Below are 27,391 nucleotides of genomic sequence, written 5' to 3'. Positions count from 1 at the left end.
GCCAGTGGCTCATGCCTGAAATCCTAGCTACTTAGTAGGTTCAGATCTTGAGGATCGCTGTTGGAAGCGAAGCAGGATCAGAAATTAAAAAGTCCTCATAAGACTCTTATCTCCAATTAACCACTCAAAAGCTCAGGAACAGTGCTCAGGCCCTCCCTGAGTTCAAGCCCCACAAGGGACAAACAAAACAAAATGAATTCCTATATAAACCAGCTAATCGTAAGAATTGTGTTATTTGCAGTGCTACTTTTCAACTCAGGATCTGGTGCAGGCCCCTATTTTATTTATTTTTGAGGTAAAGCAGGCTCAGCGCTAAAACCAAGCCATTACCAAGACATGTGAAAGGATATCAATGTATGTGAATTAATGCACCTTATATCTGGCAAATATCATGTAACCCTTTTATTAATTACAATAAAAAATATTTTAAAAAACCAAGCCATTGGCAATTATTCCTCCATCAAGGTCAAGATGAGGCAATGTATAACACATGGCATTGAAGTGGCAGGGCTTTTAAATCTAATTGTCTGCTCACAGGCCCGCTGGAGCCGTGCTCAATAGTTCAACTATTAGTGCTCCGTGCCCCCTTTCAATTTCTCACAAAGATCGGGGCTCCCAGATTCCCAAGCAAAACAAAACCATCGGCTAGTTCTCTTCCCCCTACACTCTCCCCTCCCCCACATGCTTCTGGCCTAGAAGAAATGAAATCAGACAAACAGTATGGCTTTTTAAAAATTATTTAATTTAGTAGGTTTTTTTTTTTTTGGAAAAAAAGCAATAAGGCAAAAAAACCAAAAATATATATAGTTTTGTTTTGATGTGACTTTATTCCACCTTTAAGGACTCTTAAGCTTCTTCCATTAGCAGGAATCTGGGGATTGAGCCAGAAATGTAGTGCAGATTGTAGAGGAAGAAAGGGGAGAGAAAGCAGGGACATTCAGTTTAGTTAGGGAATTCCCATTCCATCCAAAGTTCCTGGAGAAGGCCTCAGCTTTTATGGGCCTTCTGGAACAAGCCCTTGCATAACTCTGGCTTGGGATGGAAAAAGGGTTCTTGGGAGGAATTCCCAGCGTGCTCCTCTCTCATGCTTATTTCGGCAAGGGAGGAAGGCATGGGGGAGAAGTGTAAAAGCACTGATGTACCCAGTAAAACCCAGTTTCCCGGGAGGGCTGGCTTCCTCTGGAATGATATTTTCCCCCAGACCCCACACTGGCTGAGGCTCAGCAGTTAAGGAACAGAAACAGAAAACGCTAACAGAAAGCATACAAGGAAGGCACCTCGATTTGTGATCCTCAACCAAGGCCAGGTGGCACAGGGGTTAGATTTCTGAATAAGACAAAGAGAACAAATACAGAACAAAGAAGGAAGCCAGCTCAGGAGGAGTTCTCTTCTTCACCTCACATGATGGCGATTTCAGGTCCCCCACCCCATTTACGGCAAGAAAATTCTTTCGGGATTTAGACTGTGTGGGGAACAGAGGCTGAAATAAACTGGCAAGTACTCTCCTAACTTTCTACCCATATTCTTCCTAATAAAGTCAGCAAGGAAGCAGGAAAAGAGACCAGGACTTCATTTTCAAAGGAGAGGAGAGCTTACACAGCCGTGGGCGCCCCAGGATACAGATCCTGGACACGTCTCAGTCCAGTAACTACCAGAGGTGATCCGGCTTGGGCTCCGAATGTGCTCCTGAAAGGGAGGAAGTGGAAGGGCGCCCATCCTTGTGAACATACGTCTAAGACAGAGTCCCAGGGAGACGAATGATGTACAAAACCAAGATTCTTAATGGGGGAAGGAAAATCAAACCAAAAAAATTAAGATTTTTCTCTACATATATATAATATACAGATATTTAACCATTATTCCCGAGGTGGCTCCAGTCCAGGGGGTTGGAGAGATGGTGAAAACTTGGTTCCAGATTAATTGCTTTCAAATTCTGAACTATATCAGAATGGACAGATAATGTTTGGCTCCAGACTGGGACACAAACCCATATAAGGTATGTGCTGGGAGAGGGGGAGGGGGAGAAAGGCAATGGAGGGGGTGGGTGAGGACTTGGGATGGTAACAGTGGCTAGCAGTCCTTTTCCATCCTGCCTGTTCTCTGCCTGGAGTCCTTTAATGAACGCTTGATGTGGGGAACCATGCCCTTCATAGGAACCACCGACGTGGATTCCAGCTGCAGTCCAAGGCAGAGAATGGCAGAGGGTACTTGATGCAAGTGGAGATAGAAACTTCCAAGAACGTAACTTAATATTCCAGCCCCACAGAGCCATCTCTCTTGTAGCCGATCCAGTACCTTGGTTATCTACACACCGATGGTGCACTCCGCGGACGCCATGTGCGCGTGCCTCCTGTTAGACCTAAGCACCACCGCAATCATGCACAGTGCCTCTGCTGGTTAAGTCTTGTGTGTTTCTTTTTAAAGGAACTTTAAAATCAGTTCTCGCTCTGAACAGCACCAAAAATGCTCATGAATCACAATCTTATGCAGATCTTGGCTGAGCACGGGAGGCTACGAGGGGAGGGTAAATGACATCATCTTAAATGGGCGCAGAAGGAGAAAGAAGAGCCAAGAATGCTTGACTTCGCAGATGGAGAGTAACACTAACTTTCAGCCACTAATCCTCTCCCTTACAAACATAGTGATCTAGTATGTTGATTTCAGTGTCAATCAGCTAAGGCAACCAGCCAATCACCACCACTGGTATCTGCTTCTGGTGATTGATTTGGAAAAAGTGATTGGTTAAGACAGACAAACTTGAGGAAAGCACTTGGTAAGAGTCACAACTGCCAGCTTTCCCACACATCCTCTGTCCTCTTCTCGGATCGGTCCTCTTCCTCTGTGCCACTGCTCCTTCAGAAGATGTCTGGACACGAGTTCCAGTCCTGCTTTTCTTTACACTCCCAGTATTCACCCCTGTAAATATGGGTTAACTCCTTGGTCACAGGGTCCTTCTTCCGCTCAAACCACAGTGCCTTATAGGGATCATAGGGTGTGCCTAAAAGGGGAAGAGGGAAAAGAAGCAAAATTAAGAGCTGGCTGTATCCACCTACCAAGAAGCAGGAATAGACGGCAAGTTCATTACCATCTTCTGTGGCCTTCATAGCTTCTGCTTCTCTCTTCTTTCTGGAAAGTCTTTGTTTTTCCTCCAGGCGCTGCTTCTCAGCATTTGCTTCATCCCAGCGGCCATTTTCCATCAGTCTCTGGTCAGGCCGTAACCGGCTGTCTGTGGGTGCAGTGCCCCCTTCCCAGGCATTGAGAGTTAGAGCCAGCTCTGAGAAGTAGTACATGTTTTCTGCATTCTTCCTAAAAAAGGAACAACAAGAAAAAGTTCAGTCTGAGTTAAGGAGCAACAATTCAGCATACTGCCAAGATGAGATTACCAAGATTATTCTACAAGTGGGAAAAAAAAAAAAATTCTAGGGCCATGTCAGGTACTTCTAATGGAAAGAGCCAACCCAGATCGCTCTCTGCCCCTCCAGTGTGATTCCACTAAACTGTCATCTGGGGTTTTACACTACACAGCCCAAACGGTCTGTCTCCATTGGGATGAAGAAAGCACTCTACTTAATCAAAATTACTCATTTCTATTGCTTTTGCGTCCTTCCAAACGTTTTCCCCCCTTTCCTAGGACAGTCTTGGCTATCACTGTCAGTGGAATATATTAAATGAGGTCCAAGACCTGCCTTGGGGCCTTTGGGAACCTTGCTTCTCTGGCTGTTGGTGAACAGTTTTGTACTAAACGATGGAGAGGTATTCTTCTGAATCCCAATCCAATAGAATACATTAAAAAAAAAAAATGAGTGGCAGGGGCTGGGAGTTTGGCCTAGTGGTAGAGTGCTTGCCTAGCATGCACGAAGACCCAAGTTCGATTTCTCCGTACCACATACATAGCAAAAAGCCGGAAGTGGTGCTGAGGCTCAAGTGGTAGAGCTCTAGCCTTGAGAAAGTCCAAGGACAGTGCTCAGACCCTGAGCTCAAGCCCAGGACTGGCAAATAAATAAATAAATAAATAAATAAATAAATAAATAAATAAATAAATAAATAAATAAAAAATTGAGTGGCAGATGTTAGTTAGAGCTTTTCTTGGGACAAGGCAGGCTACAATTCAAATGGTCTTGTGACAACCTGCTGAAGACCTCTCCTAACGGTTCTATTTCCCAGGGTGGACCCTCACATAACGAAGTAGGAAGGCTGGCCAGGGACAGGTGCCTCCCGGTGGCTCCCAAGCCCATACTCACGGCAAAGGGTTCCTTTTCCACAGCATGGCCCTGCCTTCTTCTGCCTCATGGCCTCTCTGACGGGCATCACCCCCATTCTCTCCGGCAGCTGGCTGTACCTTGAAGCAATCCATTTTCTCATCCCATGTCCCCAGAAGGGCAAAGTGAACTTTTCCTGATGGATCTGTCACTTCCCCAGTCACCTGCAGCAAGGGTTAAGAGAGGTGCTTTGGATCCAAGGAAACACTGCAGGGGCTTAACTCGACTAATCCAGAAATCAAAGTCCTAGGGTACAGACTGCGCACTCCCTGTTACAACACACATCGTGGCGCCCTCCCAGTTGTTTTGTTGTCCTGAGACATGACTTGGAATTCTGTCATGACATGGAGGCGACGCTGTGTGCTGCACGGGGCTTTCCATGCAGTGAAAAGCATCAGATTGGTACTCAGAACAGAGTGGTAACACAGCTCTCTCCTGAATGTAACAGCAGTCCTTCCCTTCCCCCCTTCTTCCTGTAGTACCATTAACCCACGCTCGTGTCCCACTTGTGGTCTAAGAAGTGAAAGGAGTCTGTGATGCAGTACAGTCCCCTTTGCTGACTTTCTCTATCTTTACTTGCTTTCCCCGGCTCGCTCCCTCCCAGCTCCCTCCCAGTTCTGGAGCTTGAACTCAAGAGTCTGGGTGCTGTCCCGGAGCCTCTTTGTGCTCACCACAGCTCAATTTCTGGCCTTTTCTGAGTAGTTTATTGGAGATAGGAGTCTCATATACCTTCCTGCTCTAGTTAGCTCCAAACCCTGACCTTCAGATCTCAGCCTCCTCAGTAGCTAGGATTACAAGTTTGAGTCCACAGCACCTGGCACTGTCTACTTGTTTTGAATCATCATACTAGGATGTATACCTAAACACCAGCCCCAAAGGGCCAGGTTTTCTTAGAAGTATACGCGTAAGAAAAAAAAACACATATAAATTTCAACTTCTCTTACCTTTCTTGCAACATCCCGAGAGAAGTAGCTATAAGGAACAAATTTAAGATTACACTTGTCTCCTGTCTTGTGATTTATAATATCAATTTCACCAGACTGGAAAGTGAAAAGAATCATGGATTAGTTTTATGGAGACTAGATGACTTGAATATCTTCCAACACCCACACCTCCTTTTTTGTTGTTGGTCACTGGACACAACTCTGGGTCTGGGCATTGTCCCAGAGCTCTTTAGCTCAAGGCCACAGCCCTTCCCTTGAGCCCCAGCACCACCTCCAGTTTTCTGCTGGCTAACTGAAGATGTGTCTCTCAATCTTTAGTGCCCTGGCTGGCTTTGATCCACAATCCTCATATCTCAGTCTCCTGAGTAGCTAGGATTACAAGTGTGAGTCATTGCACCTGGCTTATACCTCCTAATTCTTGAGCATTTGGTCTTAGATTCTACTACTCTCTTGCTTAAGTCTGGGTCTCTCTGCCAGCCTTGTGGATGCTATGGAATCTTTTATAACCTTGTCATTTCAAGTTGGGATTAATACCACTTGTTTTAGGTGACATGTTAAGTGGCAGGATTTGACCTTCTGAATAATGAAATTATTCACATAGTAATTTACCGTTCCAATGCAAGAGTACCATCCTTGAACTCCTCGGCTTACATCAGAGTATTCACTCAGTTTCTTTTTGTTGTTGTTGTTGTAATTAATAGAGTTTCTGTCCCCATTTCCCTCCCCGACCCCAACACTCGGTTTCAATGTTATATGTAGAAGGACTTTCTAGACTTGATTTTTTTTTTTTGCCTCCTTTATGTTCTCTGAATCCCAGACTGCTTAATTCCTTATCTAGTATGAAGCTTTTCCTCACTGCTTAGAAGATAGTATTCTCTTTTTGTGAATTTACAGCAACCATTGTCTTAACAGCAACATAGCAGAAGTTTTAGAGTGGGGGGGAGCAGAAATGTCATAATGAAAGCCTTCTTGTATTTACTAAAATTCTTTAAAAGAAAAATCTCACCTACCACCTGACAAATGTAACTGTAACATCTCTATACATTATCCTGACAATAAACATTAAAAAAATAATAATAATAAAAAGAAATCATGCTGATTGCAGTGGCTCACGCCTGTAATCCTACCTACTCAAGAGGGTGAGATCTGAGGCTCAAGGTTCAAAGCCAGCTCAGACACAAAAGGACCTGAGACTCTTATCTTCAATTAACCTCTAGAAAACGGGAAGTTGGGCTTGGCTCAAGGGTAGGGCGGAAGCCTTGAGCTGAGGAGCTCAGGGACAGCACCCAGCCCAAGTCCAAGTCCCATGATGGGGGGGGGGGGGGGGGGAAGAAGAGTGGAAATCATGCTAAGGGTGAAAGCATGGCTCAAGCAGTAGTTAAATTAGCTAAATAATTAAAAGCTTTTTTTCCTGGTACCAGGGCTTTAACGCAAGAATATTCTACCTGCTCAACTTTCTTGCTCACAATCGTGTTCTACTTAAGCTACAACTCCAGACCTACTTTTTGCTGAAGATGCCCTACTTTAATTGAGATGGAGTTTCATAACTTCTCTATTTGGGTGATTTCAGCCTCCTGACTAGCTACAATTACAGGTGCCCAGCTAAGTGCTGTTTACTAGTCTTTATTCTTTGTGCAGTCTAATACAGCCTAATACAGTTTTAGTTGTCGCGGATGAAATGTTAAATTTGGCCACTCATAATTATTTGTGGTACAGAAACTTGGCAAGGGGAAGGTAGGACTATACATAAAGCAGTAGCAACATTCTGAGGTCAGTTCCCATGACTTAAAAGCAGAGGTCATAGGAAGAAGTGTGTTTCTGAATTTCAGAAGCACGGTAGGTAGTTTTGCTTACCTGATCTATCCACAACTTGCCCACGATAATGTTATGCACTGTTGTAGTCACTTTTTTCCAAGTATAGTGATGCCCAGTTGCATGGAAAATACAGTGGATGGTACCTAAATACCAAGAAGAATGCAAATCAGGCCACATATCAGAAAAACAGCACCATACAGGCTAGAATTAAGAAAGGACCAATTCCTTTCTATTACTATTTCTCAAACAAAGAATACAAAATGGACATAGCCTCCTTAAATGTTGGAAGCATTGTTTCAATTTTTTTCCTTTCTTGATTTGTAAATATGTAAATAATATAGCTGAATCATGATAAACATATATTAACAGCCAATATATCTTAGCTAGGAAATTACATTTCATAAAACCAACGGCAAAATATATATGACTGAACAAGTCAAACATGACCCAACAAGAAAACATGAAGCTGCATTATAAAAAGGGCTCATGCTGGTTAATCATTCTGGAGGCCAGGACCTGTTATTAATAACCAAGTAGCTGTATGACCTTAAACAAATCACTTATCTGCTGCCTTTAGTAGTTAAAATAGAGGAGTGGCTAGACCATAGTCCTGGTACTATGTTGTTAATATGTGTTGTATAAGAAAGATTTGTGCCCAGTCTTCACTTATGGCTTCTGCAAGAGAACCTTTAAACTCCTATCATTTTCTAGGAATAGGATCATCTGTTATTTGGAGAGGGCCTGATACTGTATATTGATGACTCCAGGTAGGCCTCCGATAGCTACTCCAATGAGAAAACCCAGGAAGAAGGCAGTCCAGAAGAGAGTTAGGGCTTAAGAGTCATCTGTTATCAGCCCAACCCCCTAACTTCCCAAAGGGGGACTAGATACTCAATTTAATCATATGGGAAATAAGTCAGTCAACGAACCCCCTGTAAAATCCCTGGAAACCAAATCCCAGAAGAGGCCCCTGGCCAGTGAACATGCCAATGTGAAAAGAGGGTGATGTGCCCTGCTCATGTGGAGAAGACAAGTAAATTCTATTCACAGAACCCCCCTAGATAACACCTTATAGTTCTCTTCATTTGATTAGTACCCTGAGTAAAACCATCATGTAAGTATACTTCCCTGACTCCTATGTGTCATGCTAATAAATTATTAAATCTGAGGCAGTTGTGGGAGCTCCCACGAAGTATGAGTGGCCTAGGTAACCCCAAATTTGTGGTCTGCATCAAAGCAAGGACAGTCTTGTTGGAGACTGAGTGCTTAATGTATACAGTCTGCAGAAACTCTGGTGGTTAGCATCAGAATTGCGTTATAGTACTCAACCCTGTGTTTAAATTCCAGAGGCCTTGGTTTTATCATCTATAGACTTGGGGTAACTATGGTGTATAGCAATGTTGATTTGTCCAATAAAATGCTTGAAATACAGTATGTGCCCTTTGATATAGGTTCCAGATCCCATGAGTTGTTTTCAAATAACTACCAAATCCAAATCTGTACTTTGCCCACAAGTAACTGAGGATTCAAAATAATATGTATCTATATTTACAAAATAATAGTAGGTAATCTGATCAATTGCATTAACAGAACAACTAAGTTTCCTCTCTAAGCACGATTGAAAAGAACAAACTTGCTGTGGATTAGGAGAGTCATGTAGAAAAGACTCAAGTGGACTGGGAATGTGGCTTAGTGATAGAGTGTTCGCCTAACATGCATGAATCCCTGGGTTAGATTCCTCAGTACCACATACACAGAAAAAGCCGGAAGTGGCACTGAGTCTCAAGTGGTTGAGTGCTAGCCTTGAGCAAAAGAAGCTCAGGGACAGGGTCCAGGCCCTGAGTTCAAGCCCCACAAAAAAATAAAGGCTCAAGTAACTCTGGTAGCTTGGCTGGTGACAATGGTGGTGGCAATAACACTAATGATGATTCGAGCTCTGCCATGTGCCTGGCTCTGCACTACATTCTTCTCACATATTTGCTCTTCAAATCTTCACAAACATCTTTGAAGTGTTTGCCTAAATATATCTTTAATCTCCTATCAATAACTCTTCTTCTGCCCAACCGCTCAAATCTATGAGCTCAGTATTATTCTGATACCAAAGCCAGACAAGTGCAAGAAAATCCACTACAAGAAAACAAAACCACACCATCAGTATGCCTTACGAAAAGCCTATGAATCCTCAACAATGCATTATGAAACAAAGTTGAGGAACACACTGATAACTGAGAAATCCAATCATCTCTCCAATCAGAACTGATCCAGTGACTTCTCCACCTTGACAGAAAACTGCTCATCCCCCAATGGTAATTCCAGGGACTGGTGGTCTTACCGAGGGGCATAATGGAGAGATATTTGCCCCGAAACTTGCTGGTGATTTTGATTTCCTGACGCAATGTCCAGCCATTTCTGGACTCCGCATGGTGAGCAGCGGCAGGGGGATGATGACTCACCTGGAAGACATCAGGTTCAGACTGAGAAGGCAGAAAGGGATAGGAGAAGACATTACCTATCCACTGGTGATAGGCACCCAGCATTTCCTTGTATTATACCAGAGGCAGTAGGTGAGCAGCAGGGCCTTCAGGGTAGACTCCGGGGGAAAGGGGGAAACAGACGGGGATGACAGAACTGGCATATCCTTCAGCTCCCACTGGAGGACCAACCCAAATCCCATTCCTGTCCTCGGGAAGGAAATGTATTACGATGGTGGTGCTCCGTCACCTGCTCACAGAGGGATCGGTACCCATTCTCTTCTAGCCTGTCCAGCTCAAAGGTCTCCCCAAGGAGTGGGTTGAATGGCTTGCTGGTTCGGAAGACAGTGGTGGAGTAGGAGGACACGGTGAAGGCCGCAACGTAGCAGAGCTGCTCCAGAGAATTCTCGCATTTTGCGGCACGGTCTAGCAACTCATGGTATTCCAGGTCTTCAGTAAGGCGCTGAAGCATGGACAAGGGCTCGTTAAAGTTTACCTGTAGGAAAGGAAGAGCTGTCAAAAGCTTGCCAGACATTTATAAGAGCCAGTTTACACATTTTGCAGGTTGAGAAACAGACATTAAGATGCTGAGTTGATAAACCACTGGCCTCTCTCGGGGGCTAAATAAGGAAACAAACAAATGAGTGTTTACATGGAAGGAAGCAGCGACTCCGTCATACAGCCAGTGGAGAGCGGAGATGAACAGAGGGAAGAATAAAGAAATGAAGAAGTACTGCTGCCACCGGAGGCTGAGGGCATCTGGACATAAGCCAAACCTGGTCAAGTGGGGAGACAGTCCACTAAAAGCTAGGTCTACTCAGGGGCTGCCAGAAAACTGCCCCCGGGGAAAAACACCCTTCCTCTCAGCTCTCATCTCCTACCAGTGTTTTGTACTGGAGGAGACCAGCCAGACTCCAACAGACACCAAGCCTCACAGCCCAGAGAGGTCAGCTTTCCAGTGACAGAGGACAAAGTCAGAGAAGGATAAGGACTTAATCTTCAGATGAAGAAGTACAGGACTGTACAATCTTATGGCAGTGTCATTCAGGAAGTAAAGGAGGATGGAAAGGTCACCCAGGCCCAGAAGAGCTACATCTAATTAGAAACTGCATTTTCTAACCCTGTGAAGACCTGCACACCTATCTGCCCACTACTTCCTTAAAGGCATCTACTGCCCCAGGCAAGTGGGTCTTATGCACGACCTCTCTCCTCTCCTCTCCTCCCCCGCCCCCTACACCTTTGCTATGCTGAAGATTAAACCTACATCTTAAACATGATAGGCAAGCATTACACTATTGAGCTATAACCCTGACCCAAGACAATATCTAAAAACATACAGATCCCACATACCTGTATAGAATCTTAATTGTTCTCCATGACCAACAATAAGATACAAATCCTGTCCATGAGTAATGAAGTATATGAACAGGCAGAAATCATATATTGGTAAATATAGGGAAAATGTTTTTATACCTGTCAAATAATGGCTATGGACAGAACCTTATGCGGAAGAGACACCTCTTCCCCCACTTTTCTTCAGCTAGCTGTGAACATACATAAATTCTAGCCATATATAAATTCTAGAGATTTAAGAGCTTAATGGATTATGCAATTTCCAGGAAGTAGCCTTAAAAGACAGGCTGCTCAGCTTCTTTCTCTATCTTGCAGCTGACTGCAGTGTGACCTGCATGGCTCACACTGGAGCAATCACTATGCACTTAGGCACAGAGGCCACCAGGCAGCTGAATGACAGGACAGAAGGAAGCCTGTCCTGACACTGTGGAGTGGAGTAGAATCTTTGGACCACTGACCTCTGAACTTTAACACAAGAATGAGTTAAGCCAGTATCTGTGTAAGGCCAGAGTTTGCCAGCTTTTCCGTAAAGGACTTTTAGAACAGGCCGTCTCTGTCACACCACTCAACATTTCTGTTGCAGTGTGGCAGTGGCCACAAACAGGATCTAAATGAACAAGTATTTGTGTTCCAATAAATTTTTGTGGCTGCTGTTGTTACCAGTCCTGGCACTTGAATTCAGGGCCTGGGCATTGTCCGTGGGTATTTTTGCACAAGGCTAGCGCTCGACCACTTGAGCCACAGCACCACTTCCACTTTTTCCTGTGTATGTGGTACCGAGGAATTGAACCCAGGGCTTCGTACATGCTAGGCGAGTACTCTACCACTAGGCTATGCACCTGGCCCCTCCAGTAAAATTTTATGGACATTAACCTCATAAATTATCTTAGTCCTTTTCAGTCATTTCAGCCACTTAAAAGAAAAAATGAAGACATTTTTGACTCGAGGACTGCATGGTCTGCCTCCAGATTTGGCCCAAGGGCCTTATTTTACTACTTTGGTTCAAAGCAATGTAGTATCTTAGACCTTTAAATTGAACCACTATTGAACTGGTACTTTGGGCAAAGAGGAGACATTTAATTCACACTTGTATAATGAATAAACGACTGAAATACACTGTCCAGTCTAACTTGTTAGAGCACAGAGGAGAAACAGCTCATCCTGCCTGGATGTATTGGACAGGTTTACAGGTAGGCAGCATTGTAGATGAATCCAGAAGAAAAAGGTTTTAGCCACAGCAAAAGAAGTGATAAGGGTCTATAGGAAACTGAAGAAAGTCAAATAGAAGCTGGCCTCGGTGGTACACACTTCTAAGCCAGCACTTGGGAGGCTGATGCAAGAGAGCCAGGAGTTCCAGGCCAACCTGGGCTACATACCAAAAGCCTGTTTCAGAAAGCAAAACTGCAAAGAGACAAAAAAAAAAAAAGAAGGGAAAAAAAGGAGGGAGGGAAGGAGGGAAGACAGTCAGACAGGTAGATAGGACTTTAAGCAGAAAGAGCAGAGTATGTAAATGCTCTTGAGAAAAAAGACAAGATGTTTCTGAGTACCTGACAACAATGTACTAAGCAGAACATTGGATGCAGATGGCACATGGAGGAATTATCAAGTCCACAAAGAAATCTAGACTATGTTCAAAGCAACAAGGATGCAATGAAGGGATGACTTAAACTGAGGAATGACGTGACCACACCTCTAATTTTAAATAGGTCATTTTGGCAACAGTGTGGACAGAATGGAGTGGAGAAAACAGGACTAGAGGCAAAGAGATCAGTCTGGTTGGAATGCACTGCTTTTGCCTCTCTGCTCCTTAAACATTTGTATGTATAGCACTTCCCCCAACACTAGGAGAAAATACCAGTTGTTGTCTATGTTCGTGGTTCTTGTCAATTTTATGCTTCTTGTATTTATTTTGCAAGCCTCAGCACTTCTACCACAGGAATTTGCTCATCATGTCACTGACCATATACATCTGATTCTAGGTGATCTGGGAGTAATACTGGATCCACAGCCAAACTAAGCCAGCTTGTTGAAAGGAAGAGTTTATGACTAGAGAAATAATGAAAGACCACGTTCAAAACTGCCACTTAAACGGGCTGGGCTGTCACACTGTGCTCTGCTCACCGGCATGGGGATCTTGGAGAGTTCCTTTCCTATGCAGTTCTTCATGATGCTCCATAAGTTGAGACTATAGTTGGGCTTGTACGGTATTCTTGTTCTCTTTTCCTTTTTGGTCTCCTCCAGCTGATGCTTGTACTGAGAGCAAACACAAAGCTCATTCAATCATCCACAAAGAACAGAAAATCCACTATTTACAACCTTCCCTTCCCCCATGCTAAACATGCAGTTTGTCTTAGCATTTTACAAGCAAATCCTTTGGAATCCCACCCAGGGCCCTGATTTCTTGTAACTTCCACAGAACGGTTACCTGTTCATCCAGGCTGATGTCACTACTGGCGCCGCTGATGTTGCTGCCAGTGCGTCTGCATGGAGGGGAAGCACAAGAGAATTAGAAAAAGGCCAAAATTATAGTTTGGTCCGCAACAGTTTTTTCTTTCTGCAGTCCTGGGGCTTTAACTCAGGGCCTGCGCACTGTGCCTGAGCTCTTTGCTCAAGACTAGCATTCTACCAGTTGAACCGTACCATTACTTCCAGCTTTTCGATGGCTAACTGAAGGTACAAGTCTCATACACTTTGCGGCCTGGGCTGGTTTTGAACTTCAGATCTTAGCCTCCTCAGTAGCTAGGATTACAGGTAGAAGCCAAAGACACTCAGCTAGTTTCTCAGCTTTTAATGACCTGTGATGTTCCTTTTCTTCAACAGCCTAGGACAACTTACTTGTGGCCCAAATTTTCAGGCATGGTGATGATCTCTGGTGCATCAAAAAATTCATTCTCATCATCTTCATCACTCATGTCCCCTTTGCCAGAGCAGCACTGATCTACAAGGAGAAAAGCCTTTTTTTGTTTTTTCTGGTTATATTTACCAATTGCCTGGTACAGCTGGTTCTTTTAAATACTAATCCCAGACAAGATACCAAATGGTAGAAAGCATTGGTAAGCCAGAAGAAATAAATGGTTCAAATTGCACTTTACATTAGTCACTGGTTGTGGAAAGTTTGGAGTCCTATCAACTAGTTGGCTACTATCAGAATGAGCCATGCAAGAATCACATGTCTTACCTTTAACAGAACCAGCACTGCCAGGAGTGTTTGCTGGCAGGACCGTGGCTCCCCGAAAGGCCCTCTCCAGATGATTGTGCTGCTTTGCCAGCTGCTCCAGGGTCTCTTCCAATCGGATCCGCTGGTCTCTTTCATACTGTAATGACTTCTGCCACTTTTTGCTATGGGTCTGGGCTAACATGAGAAAATCTCTACAGGCCTGTAGAGACAGAGCGTTGACTGTATCACTCCAATGAGGCAGAGATTCCCTTTTTGGCCTCCGTAAGCCCATTAAGTGACTTTATTCTAGGCACTTTTGTGGGCATGTAATAGTGAAGGCTTTCCCTGCAATGCCACAGCATCAGGGAAAACTCACTTTGTGCTGCAATCAAGGTCAAACAGAGTAAACACAGTTGTCAGCGTTCTCATATATTTTCCTGGTCATGAGGCCGAAACAAATAGCCAAGTGAGTAGTAAACCCTGGCAAAGCATTTGTGGTAAAATCACAAAGGGCAGGTATGTGAACACCAGAAGCGATCTAAGACAAAAAATGAGAAAAAGTTACCTTTATTGAAAGATAACTTCTTTCAATAAATTCTTGACTAAACTCAAGTGGAAGCAGAGGAATTTAGATAGCAAGATCAGAGAACCTGCACTAAATTAGACTCAACTCAGGAAAACATTTTTCTTTTATTTTGGTCATTACGAGAAACATCTGACCTTAAACATTAGAAGCTTATTTGAGGAATCAAAGAAGGTGTCTAGAGACAAAACACAAATCTTACCATTTCAATCACAATCCCTTTTCTAGCTCTCCCCTGTGATTAGAACCACAGTCTACTTACTGGTGAGGAACACAGGGAGCCCTTCCCAGCCCTTCCAGTGCGCACACCACCTGCCCTGCATCTTCCTTTCCAGGCAGGTACACTGACCCCAGGCCCGGCAACGAAGCTCACTGTTTCTGGGACACATGGGATTCTTCAAGGGCTACTCACCTAGCCAACAGCGCATGTCTCTATCCACTTTCTCTATGGAAGATCTACATTATATGATATTTCTTCTGTGGTACTTGCCTTTAGTCTCATAACAGCCACTCTCTTTTCTACTTCTACTTAGCACTTTCCACACTTGAGTTTGTGACTGTCTATCCAGTTGAATCATGAGCAACATTAAAGACACATTTTATAGCTTATTCAGATCTCTACCTCCTAACACATAACAGATCCTGATAAAATTTATGAAATAAATACATGAAAGAGGGAAATAACATAAGATTGAATCTACTTCCTATTACAGAGAAACTAAAAGGCACATAGAATGCCTACTTCCTCCCATGGTGTCAACAACTGTCCACAAGTCAATGGCTAAACCAGGAATTCTAACATCACTCACTGAGTTAATTTAGACTACACAAATGCCTACTCAATGGCTGAAAGTAATCTCAAAAGCTCCAAACTGAATGTACCATGTACCATCTTGATAGCGCTGTTTCTTCTTTCAATATTCCCCATGCTTAGAACCAGCTCCACGGCTCTCCCAGCTGCCCAAGGTAGTAACCAGAGGGGTGTCTTTTTGGTTTTGCTTCCTCCCTCATCTTCAGTTACCAAATCTACTATTACTATTTTGAGCTTTTACACTTCGTCCAGTCCTCTACGCTGGAGGTGGTATAAAGTACATATCCACATTAAGAACGGAGCCGCTGGGCACCACTCCATCCTCACTTTCATGATCTACACACAGCATTACAGTCAGAACTACCTCCAAGAGTAGTTGCTTTCCATGTAAAGCAATGAGAATCGCTCAGGGCTGAGCGTAAGCATTCAATTAGCCACTACTATAATGCTTACAACAAAACCAGTCTTCTTTTCCTTGTTCTACCAAGCCCAGGCAACAGGATCTGCGTCCCTTCTTCCTCCTCTCCAGCCTCACCTCCATCCACTTCCTTGTTCTACTAAGTCAATTACAGCAGTTCCCACACTGTGGAGAAGTGGGGCGGGGAGTGTAGTCCACATACACACCTCGTCACCACTCCACAAACTCTTGTCTCTCATTTCCTTTAATAACACGGACTGTAATTAAAATTTAGACAATTACATGCCAAGTACTTTGCTGAGTAATTCACATCAATTATCTAATAAAAGCCTTTCAACAATACAGTAAAAGGTCTACTAGTATGAAAGTCATTTACAGATAACAAACTGAGGACACATAACCAAGGCTGCCCTGGCTTACGCAGAAGATGAAGGAGGCAGCTGGGATCTAGGCCCTAACCTCTGTATTGGTTTTATTTCATGGAAGCCTTTCATTGTTCCTTCAGAGTTTACTTGATTAGCACGCGAGGCAAGGAATCTACCACTGAGCAACGCCCCCAGCTTCAGAGCACATCTCTGACTTTCAAGGGATCATTCTCTTTAACACAAATTCTGAACACTTAAAACCTAGGGAAGAATTTCCCCAAGGAACAAAGAGGAATACAATTTCAAGAGACAGGGCCCCAATAGTCTGCTTTATGAATCAGACTTTCTTTCCGTGTGTGTGCGCGCGTGCGCGTGTGAGTGTGTGTGTGTGTGTTTGCTGTCCCTGAGTTCTTCAGCTCAAGGCTAGCACTCTACCACTTTGAACCACAATGCCACTTCTGGTTTTCTGGTGGTTAACTGGAAATAAGAGTCTCATGGACTTTCATGCTTGGGCTGGCTTTGAACTGTGATCACAGATCTCAGAATTCAGTGCAGCTTAGAAAATTTTTCATTTTATAATAGAAAATAAAAGCTGTCACAGAATGAGGTATTCACCTGCCATTTATTAAAAAGTAGCCTTCCCTCTCAGTAGACCGTTGTGCCCTGACTTTTCTATTTGAAAGGCATATAGTAAGATTGATCTATACAAAATAATTATTATTTGGGTTGCAGGTGTGGCTCAGGTTGTAGAGCACCAGCCAATGAACACAAGTAAGCATCAGGTATCTAATTGAAGTCCCAGTCTAAGGGGAAAAAAAAGAACCCCAAAATTATGTACTGAATTGTAGGATTTCTGAGATTGAGGCAAACAGAAAAGCAAGCATACAGCTATTAAAAAGTTCAACAGTTTGGGAAAAAGAATAACTGACTAGCCCTGAGAAGGCCAGCCTTCTGACGGATGCCGGGTGCTGTAGGGGCTCATGCCTGTTATCCTGGCTACTCAGGAGGCTGTGATCTGAGGATCGCAGTTCAAAGCCAGCCTGGGTAGGAGTTTGTGAGATTCTTACCTCCAATTAACCACCAGAAAACTGGAAATAGTGCTGTGGCCCAAAGTGGTAGAGTGCTAGCCTTAAACAAAAGAACTCAGGATGCTAGGAGATCTTCCTGCAGTCTCCAGGTAAAGCAAATCTGTCTCCTTTCTGTAGATCCCAGGACGGAACAAAGTGCCCAACATGTCAGAATGTGGTATAAAATAAAGGTATCACAACTGTCAGCAAGTAACAAAGGAAAAAAGTGAGGAAAGTCTAAAACTTGGTCACAGGAAAAGGTCTTTGATCTTTTAGAGTCAGGTGATTTAAACTACCAAGAGAAAATCTGGTGCTAGTGAGGTAATTCCATCCCACTTAATTAGACAGGGAAAGAAGCCTGAAAACTTTTTCTCACAGGATACTCTCTTCTCACTTATGAAATGTCTTTGAGTGTTTTTATGTGGACGGGAACTACAACAACCTGCCAAGTGAGAATGAATTACCAGTAGAGGAAAAAACAGCATTGTTAAAACCATGTATTCATTTCATACCTGTGACTGCAGGAATCTGGCACCCAAGCAGCTAAAATATCCTGCAAACAAATGATAGCCACCCAAGGCAGCAATCATGCAGAGGCAGAAATACCACTGATCCTTCTTTTTTAAGGAAAGGAAACCAAAGTTGAATATTTTGTCTTAGCAACAGAATGGCTCCCAAAATTGAGAACTAATGATGGGACTAACTCGTGCTGTAAGTTCTCTTTAGTTCTTAATCCTCTAATTACCACCTTGCATGCCAGAATATATTAGCCATGTAATGAGGAAGACCCCGACATGAAGGTAAATAATAGGACACTGAAAAGGACCTACAGTAATCCTTTGCCGAAAGATTAAACTAGATAAACATAAGCAAATAAAGACAACCTGAAGAGATTCATGGATTCAACAGTTATGACCAGCGGATGTCCTGCTGGTGAGAAGCAGGGCTGGAGCCCTAACAAACTTCCAGGCTAGAGCAATGTCTTCCTGACTACTTGAGCAGAGCATGAAAATCATTCCATCTGCGCAGCCTGTTCTATCTCATGAAACAAACCATGTACCTTAAAGCCCTTGAGCGCTGAAGTAGGACCTAATGTTCTGGGCTTTATCAATGACAATTCAGCATTGGGGAAAGAATTGCGTTTCACAGAAGGGAAGTATCAGAAAGCAACAGAGACACCATCTGCACTCACATTGATCATGGCATTGGATGTTATCCTAAAGAGTGTGGCTCTTTCGTTGACCTGTTTGATCTTCTCATTGCTCTCAGCAGGCAGCTTCAGGGATTCCAGCTCACTAAGGGAGCGCTGCAGGGCTGTGCCATGCTTCGCTATCAAGTCATTGCATGTGCTCAGGTCTTCTACTTTGCTGGAGAGGGTTCGGAGGGTATTCTGCAACTCAGTCTTGTCAGTTTGTGAGACAGACTCTTCATCTCCTGATTCATCTGTAGGAATACAAAGGGTAAGTTATTGGACTCCAGGATCAGGACTGAGAGTTGGAACCCTACCTACTGGGCCAAATGGACACTGTTCTTGATATGCTTTCTCAGTGACCGGGAGCCTGCCATTACCACACAATTTCTCTACAATGTGGTCCATTGACTACCTGTACTATAAATATCTAGAGTGCTTCTTAAAGTTGCAAAGTCACTGGTTACATTCCCGGAGACACTGGTTCAGCTGCTGAGGGCCTGGGAATCTGTACTTCTAATAAGCTGCTCAGGTGTTTCAGCTGCATACTACTGTTTAAGAAGTACTGGTCTTGTAGGTATGAAGAAGAGCCTGAATGGCTCTTGGAATTAGGAACTGTATTATCAGAATTTAAACATTACCCTGTGAGTTCCAGATTGTTCAAATTAATACTAAGACAAATCTACCACTATCTGTCAGGTAATTAATGAACTCTCTGAAAAATGAGTTGTGAATCAGAGTCTACTTCCGTGATCAAGCTTAATCAATTTATCTTCTCTGAAGGACAGCTTAGGAATTTCATGAGGAAGAATTCATTTGACATAAGAGCCATTATAAAAGCAATACAAAGTCTGCTGGGCCCAGTGGCTCATGCCCATAATCCTAGCTACTCAGGAGGCTGAGATCTGAGGATCTTGGTTCAAAGCCATCCCAGGAACTACAAAGCCTACAAATCCATGAGACTCTTATCTTGAATCAATTACCAGAAAATAGGAAGGGGTGCTGTGGCTCCAGGGGTAGGGTGGTAGATTTGAGCTTTTCAGCTCAAGGACAGAATCCAGGCCGAGAGTTCAAGCCCCATGACCCATAAAAATAAATAAACAGAAGAAAATAAAAGCAATACAAAATCTTATATAAACTACTTCTCCAATAGTAAATGGGAGGTGGTGTTGTACCTCTATCACTTGTGTACGCAACACTTTGTAAAAATGCCCTGCAAAGTGCTCTTCCAGCAGTGCCATTTCCTTTGGGGAGAGCTAACACCATCACCAAAATTAAAACAAAAGAAGAAAAGACTTGTCCTATCTGTGAAAGAGAGAGGAAGGACTAGCGTCAAAATATAACCTATTACTGAAAAGTTTACCAAGCAGAGAATTTTTTGTTTTGTTATGTTTTTTGGTCATGGGGTTTGCACTCTGAGGCCTAGGCACTGTCCCTGAGCTCTTCAGCTCGAGGTTATCACTCTACCACATTGAGCCACAGTGCCATTTCTGGTTTTCTGGTGGTTAATTGGGGATAAGACTCTTACAGACTTTCCTGCCTGGGCTGGCTTTGAACCGCAATCCTCAGATCTCAGTCTCCAGAGTAGCTAGGATTACAGGCGTCAACCACTGGCACTTGGCTGAGAATTTTCTTTTCATTGCTTAAGGGTCATTAAATATTGGGCCAGAAATTGGACCTAGTGGTAGACTGCTTGCCTAGCAAGTACAAAGACCGGGTTCAATTCCTCAGTACTGCATGTATGGAAAAAAACCAGAAGTTGTGTAGCACAAGTGGTAGAGCTCTAGCCTTGAGAAAGCCCAAGGACAATGCTTACACCCTGAGTTCACGGCCCAGGACTAACAAAATAAAACAAAACAAAATGAGAGTCATTAAATACAATACCATAGCAAAGTCAATCAGTGACCTTCTAGGCTCACTGAAAAGAAAAAAGCTACTATGATGAACTATGGGCAAGTCTTACCATTTTTCTTAAAGGGAAAAACAAAAAAAAAAATCAGACCATAACAAACTGTTCTTTTGCCAGGCACTTGTGGCTCATGTCTATAATCCTAGTTATTCAAGAGGATGAAATCACAGTTAAAGGTCAGAGGGCTGAAAAATTTGCTAGACTCCATCTCTAAAATAAGCAAAAAAGTAGTTGGAGCAGTGGCTCAGCAGGAGAGTGACACTCTAGCAGGTACAAGTCCATGAGTTCAAGGCCTGGCACTCTCCCGCCCTCCAATAGTAAAATAAACTGTACCTTTTAAAGTAAAATGACTTTCTAGAGAAGCATTACATACATAGTTTTGGGGTGTCTACTAAGCTTATTTCAACTTAACTACAAATAATAAGCTACCAGGAGACTCTCATTATTGGCAGTACTATCTTGTGCTTTGGAGGGAGATTAGCAGTACTGCTCATCTCTACTCTCTAGCTGACAGTAATATCTCCACTCTTCAAGGTAACAACTAAATGTATTTTCAGACATTGCCAACTACCCCTCGTGTGTGTGGACACATGTGCACATCTGTGCACACACAAAACTGGCCCCAGCTGAAAGCCAGCACTCCAGGAGAAATACTGTATAAGAAGCATGAGTCATCTAGGAGACAGATGATAATCAAATGACGCAGAGGTCAACACAGAGATTCCTAGGCATAGTATTCCTTGCTCCCCACCTGATTCTGCCAGCATCTTAACGGCCTTGGCCTTGGCCAGTTCCAGAGCTGTCACCCAGCGCTGCCGTTCTACCTCTGAGCTAGCCTTTAGATGGTAGGTCTGGGCGCCCCCATTGGAAATGATGAAGTTGCAGGAATCCTCGACAGTGATGTTTGCAGTGGCAAGGTTGATGGTACCACGGCAGGTGTGTCTCATTTCTGCCTTTGACCTGCAATAATGACACAAAGATAAACTGAAAAGAAAGGTGATAGTCTAACCTTCAAGTTCCGTAACTCTGAGCCCTTTGTAAATTCAGAAGGATTACGAAGCACCATAAATTTCCTAGAAGTTTCTGAATCAGGTTTTACTGCCTTGCTGTTCCTCTCACCATTGGTGTTTAAAAATAGGCTTGACTAAGGTTTAAGGACATGTTATATTAATTTAGAAATTTTTAAATGTTTGGATAAGTATATACAGACATACAATAGTCTGACCTCATGCTCTTCTGCAGTCAATAATTACTACTTAGTAAGTTACCAAGTGTTTTATAACCCCACGCATCAACATTTTGTACAACAATTTGATTCACTAGGAACAGCTCCATTTTACGTGCAGTAGGGCATCCCCTTCATCATACGTCACCACAAAACAAGCGCTATCACACCATGCTTAGAACTCGATTTCAGAAATGTCTAAAAAGGCAGACCTCAAATGTGTAGACTATTACCTATTGGCGATGGGGCAAAATAAGAGCATCTGGCTATCAGAGACAGAAAAGAAAAAACTCATCACAAGTGGATTACCAGACATTGTAATCTTTCTGGAAATTGCTCTTGCCCACGAAGGCCAACAGACGTCTTTTGGTGGGAACTCCTAAGCCATCCTATTAATAGCAAGGAAAGATTCAGCAGATCTTTACGCCCAGAGGGCTGGGTGTAAAAATTTTCCCAATGTCTACTGACTGACAGCTCTATTAATAGATTCTCCACTTCACAGTGCTACTTGGTGACAACAAGCTACAAGGAATTCACATAAAACCAGCTTCCAGCTACTAGCACAACTGAATACACAGAATAAATTGTGCTAATGACGTCACCACCTGCTGCTCACCCTCAGGGATCTATATGTTGAGACTGTTTACTGCAGTTTACTCTGTCCAACTTGGAACATAAATCGGTTCAAGTCCTTTGCCAACTGCCACAGTACAGAGCAGCGCCATTTCCCTTTCAATCAAGCCAAGTAGCCACATACACCTGGCACATCCAGAATTCCTACATGCCAGAAATGGTACACACGCCCTATCTCCAGAAACAAAGATTTGGTATGACTGTAAAAGTATGTTAACTAGGTCTAGGAAGACAGATTTGCTGTTATCTGGTTTCTCACATGAGACCATTTTTGGTTCCTCAAATGCAAAAATGACAGCCTGGGGCTGACACGGGGGTCTCATAGGACCAGGCTGTGCTCCAACCCCTGCACCTGCCACACTGTAATATGAATCCCTGTTGTTGTTTTCTTCTTTTTCTTTCCTAGTCTTACCTTCCCATTCCCAAGCTTTAGTTACATTATGAATAATGCAGGCTGAATGGCAGATGGACAGCTGACAGGCCCGCCACCCTTGCCTTCTATTTGCAGGGTGCTACTTGGGCCTTCTATCATATTCCAACGTATAAGCACTTTTCACTAACTACTTCCTAGCAGTCTCTTCTGCCTAGGTCAAGGTCATCTTTATGCGCTAAAGAAGGTTCTTAAATAACAAAGTGTATAGCAGTTTAACAAACTCCAAGGAATTTTAGGAGAAAGGCTTGATTACAAAGCTCTTAGGGAGGTAGATGTGTCCACACTTATAAATGATTAGTTCAGAAACCAGAAAAACATGATACTCAGAGTACAAGGAGAGTTCTCATGGTATTACAGCATGATGTGGTGCTTTCTGGCTAGAAAGATCTTGCCTGAAAAAGACCAGCCAAAATAGTAATTCAATCTCCTGAAGCTAGTCAAGAAAACAAATACGACAGCCTGTCATGTCTCTGAGAGCAATGATTATATGTGAGATTTTAGGTAGAGAGGTGTCTATATAATTGGGTATGTACAGAAAGCCAGAATATATAAGAAATAAGTGGCTTGCTAACTTTTATTAGGATAGTTCGTGAGATGATGGGTCTAGGAAGCACATGATCTCAGTTAAAAGGAAAATGGTATTTTGAAAAGGGCATAGATTGGTACAGACTGCAGGTTCTGAAGGTATGAAAAGCAGGAGGAATGACAAAAAGACTGATTAATTCTAAGAGGGCAACAAGGACCAGAAGAGCCCTGAGAGGAAGAATAAACTGCAAATAGAGTTGGAAGTAGTACTTTACTGTGGTTTTGAGGGTGTCAATCCTCTGTTGCTTCATTGGTGGTGGGTAGGACAGGCCAATGTCATAATTCCTAAAATATGGCTTGGTATGTTTTAGGAGTTTTTCTGTAGCCAGACATGTGTCACCACTGGTTCTTGTTACAGAGACATCAAAAGTGGGTACAAATACTTGAGAAAACAGCGATTTGTAAGTCATTACTATCCAAAATTAATAACCAGTACTGAATAAGAATCAACTAGCCTAGACACTGGACAATCAAGAACTTGGATGAACTGAGCACGCACGCACACACACACACACACACATCAATTTACGTATAATTTCTAAAAAAGAATCAGTGTAAATAGTGATTCATGAGCAAAATCAGGATTTGAACCCAAATACTGTGATAATAGGAAAAATAAGTTTGAGTAGGGGTAAGAATTTCAGGGCAAACTAAATATCTTAGGTTTGTGATCTAATCCAGTTAGAAAAACTAGATTAACATCAGTCCTAAATAGAATGCCAATGATAACATAGAACAGTTCACAGTTAATGCCACTTGAGCAATGAGGAGGAACTATGGAATGAATCTTATCTACTGAGGACAAACAAGATGTTTTCCTGCCAATAACCACCAACTCTCAATTTCTCCTCAAAATTCTGAAGGGCAATGGCATTGGAAAAGGATTTGGTCACCTTAACTTGTGCTATCAAAGTGACTGCTGGTGGGGGGGGGAGAAATACAAGGTGAGCTACTTACAGACATCAATGTTTTGGATGCCAAACAATCATTTTTAGGAAGCAAGTTTTCCCTCTGAATCTAAATGTAGTATAAAATACAGCCTGTGTCATATTTACTTAGTGTAGGTGAGTAATACTTTCACTCCCTGGGATGTGTGAATGCTAAGCCTCAGTTTCTGGATCAGGAAGATGGGACTATCTCTGCACACCAAGGCTGTGGCTAGGAGCCAACTACTTCATGTGAAATCTCCTGCCCTTGGGAAATGCTTTTGTCCTGTCCCTGGATCACCTATCTTAGCACTTCTATCCGAAATAATATAAGCCCAAAAGCGTGTTAGGATAAAACCAAGTTGTGAGTCACCGTAGGTGTATATTAACCATTCCAAAACAAACACATACCCAGGACACAGGTTCCTCTTTTAATATAACTTAACACTGAGGAAGAAGAAAAGGAAGAAGAGGAAGAGGAGGAGGAAGGAGGGAGGAGGAGGAGGGAGGAAGGAAGAGGAGGGAGGAGGAAGGAGGGAGGAGGAGGAGGAGGAGGAGAAGGAGGAGGAGGAGGAGAAGGAAGAGGAGGAGGAGGAGGGAGGAAGGAGGAGGAGGAGAAGAGGAAGGACGAGGAGGAAAAGAAGGAGAAGGAGAGGAGGAGGAGGGAGGAAGGAGGAGGAGGGAGGAAGGAGAAGGGAAGAGGAGGAGGAGGAGGAGGAGGGAGGAAGCCAACCGTTCCTAAGGAAGACGACGACGAGACCAACACAACGTAAAAGCGGCACGGGAGCGCCCATCTCCACCCCGGGCTCTCCAGAACGCCAGAGTTAGGTGCGCGTGTCGGGGGGCCAGGCGGACGCGGAGGGGCGGAATTCGGAGGCCGCCCGGAGCGCGGTGTCCGGATGCTGCTTGGGCAGGGCGCTCGTCGAGTCCCCCCTCCACCACCACCACCGGGGGCACCTCCGCCCGTGGGTGCCCCGATTGCGGAATCCGTCGCGGGCACCCACGTGGTGGCGGAAGTACAATGGAAGCCCAAACAGAGGCGTCCCCCCCCCCCGCCCCGCCCCGCCCCATCCCACCCCAAGTAACCCAAACCCGCCGTCCCCGTCCGAGGGGCGGGGAAGGTGAGGCGGCGGCGCACCGGCGGGGGCGGGGGCAGGGGCGGAGTCGTCCGGGGACGGTGGGCCGTCAATCCCGGCGGGGCCCGGGGGAGGTGGGGGGCGACCTTGGCGGCCGCGCCGGGGGTCGGGGGGGCGCGGGGCCGGTGGGTGACAGCGCCCCGGAAGTACTTACCTGTAGTAGCTCAGGAGTCCGTTGCTCAGCACGAACCACCGCCGCTGGTAGCCTTTGATGTAATTGGTCCATTTGAAGAGCCAGCCTTCTCGAGCCGATCCCGAACCCCCGGCGCCCGAGCCGCCCGAACCCCCGGCCGCCGGCGCAGGAGTCGGGCCCGACGCCGCCACTCCTCCGGCTCCGGAACCCGGGCCACCGGCGGCCGCAGAGGCCACCGTCGTCCCTGACGCTATCCCGGAGCCGAGCCCGACGTCCCCGCGGCCGCCGCCGCTGCCACCGCCGCCGCCGCCGCCGCCGCCGCCGCCGCCCGCCACCGGAGGACCGGCGCCGCCGCCGCCGCCGCCGCCGGGAGCTGCAATGGCTGCCGGCCCCGGCCCCACCACTCCTCTCAGCTCGGTCGCCGCCATGAACCGTCGCCGCCCTGAGATACAGGACCGGAACCGCCTACGAGAACCTCCACCGCCGCCGCCGCCGCCGCCGCCGCCGCCGCCGCCGCCGCCGCCGCCGCCGCCGCCGCCGCCGCCGCCTCCCGGAGCTCCCCACACGGCTAGCGCATCAGCCGCCGCCGCGCAGCGTCCCCGCCCCGCCAGGCCCGCCGGGGAAAGGAGGGCGCGACCGCCGGGAAGGAGGACGTGGATTGGTGCCGCCGAGTGTCACTTGCGGGAGACCCCGCGGACATTGGCATTTCTCTCGGGCCTGTCATTCTACTCCGCCCAGTGAGAGCCTGAGGGGGGTGGGACGCGTCCACCAACCCTGGCGTTCATTGGCTGAGACGAAGGCCAATCAAAAGCACAGGCCAGCTCATTGGCGAGTTCTTCAAGTCCCCGGCGCTCCGGGAGGACGGGGCCCAGGCCGAGTGCCTGGCCACTCTGATCGCCGATTGGCTGGCGTTTTCCGTCACTCATTTCAGTGTATGCTTCTGTCACTGCCACGTCACCTCCTCCCATCACCCTTCGCGTCATTCCCTTCCGCCCAGACGGATTGGAGGTTGGTATCAGCTACTCAAACCTTTTCTACCACTTGCTGAACGCGTCGGGGCAAAAGAGGAGGAGTCTCGCCTTGACATCCTCACTCTCGATTCTTATTGGTTAACATGCATATCGCTCATACGACGGAAAGGCGTGCGGGCGATGATTGGTTCCTGGAATGGTCTGTGAGCGCGGCAGTTTGGCAATGCTGACCAATGAAAAGGCCAAGCAAGAGAATGGCAGGTCACGCCAACCAGTGAAATGTAGGCCTGTGGAGAAGTCCCGCCTACTTTTAGCTTTAGGGAAGTTGGTGGGAGGAGGGCAGCTCATCTGCCTCTCTGAATCCTTGTTATTGGTTGAGGGCGCGTTATCCAGGTTCCTCTTTCTGAATTGAGGCTTTCAGGAGTGTTCGCCCAGGAGAAGGGACGAGCTGGTGACCCTTTCAGGCCCCTCCAGAGCCCCTCTTACGTGGCCTCTTCTCACTTAGAGCTGGAGGCCTGGTTTCTGGAGGATGAAATCTTCCCCAGACCCTTCCTGGACCCATCATTCCCTGATTGAGCTCTAGCTTCTAGACTGCCATGGGCCCCTGCTCATTCATTTCCACAGTTGCTGACCTATCTTCTGGAGCAAATATACTTGCCAGGACCTGATTTCACTTGTCTCTAGTAGGTCTAAAGGCTCATGTTAGGTTTAGCAATAAGGAAAAAAAATGCATATGTGGCCTAAAATATAAACCTACAAGTAAACACATTCAGGGTTTTACACACGCATACACAATCAGACTGTGATATATGTAAGTGTGAGAAACTGATGAAACTTTTGAACAATTAAGCATTCGTTTGAACAAAAATGAGTATTAGGAAATTGAAACATGTCTAGGGTGTGTGAACTAGTGAGAGGTGGCAGACAACAAACAGGGTAAAATATTTTGTATAATATATCTGTATAAATGAAAGTGGTTTGGGAAGGATTGGGAGTAAGACTGAGAAT

At 45.0% G+C, this 27,391-nt stretch overlaps 1 protein-coding gene across 1 annotated transcript; it reads right to left on the bottom strand.

The window, feature by feature from the left end:
• Positions 1–723: 723 nt before the first annotated feature.
• On the bottom strand, positions 724–25,870 carry Osbp (oxysterol binding protein). Its single transcript, XM_090347615.1, has 14 exons — positions 25,434–25,870; positions 21,093–21,301; positions 18,436–18,686; positions 14,021–14,219; positions 13,678–13,780; positions 13,268–13,322; positions 12,964–13,095; positions 9,740–9,985; positions 9,351–9,471; positions 7,058–7,161; positions 5,204–5,299; positions 4,242–4,423; positions 3,086–3,306; positions 724–2,998 (listed from the first exon to the last, which is right to left on the bottom strand). The coding sequence occupies exons 1-14, from the start codon at positions 25,838–25,840 to the stop codon at positions 2,856–2,858; spliced, it is 2,469 nt and encodes an 822-aa protein (XP_090203741.1). The 5' UTR covers positions 25,841–25,870; the 3' UTR covers positions 724–2,855.
• Positions 25,871–27,391: the final 1,521 nt, after the last annotated feature.

The sequence above is a fragment of the Megascapheus bottae genome, chromosome 16 (genome assembly GCF_031878675.1).
Source record: "Megascapheus bottae isolate mThoBot1 chromosome 16, mThoBot2.hap1, whole genome shotgun sequence".
Taxonomy (NCBI): Eukaryota; Metazoa; Chordata; class Mammalia; order Rodentia; family Geomyidae; genus Megascapheus; species Megascapheus bottae.
This window is presented reverse-complemented; position numbering and strand designations above follow the sequence as displayed.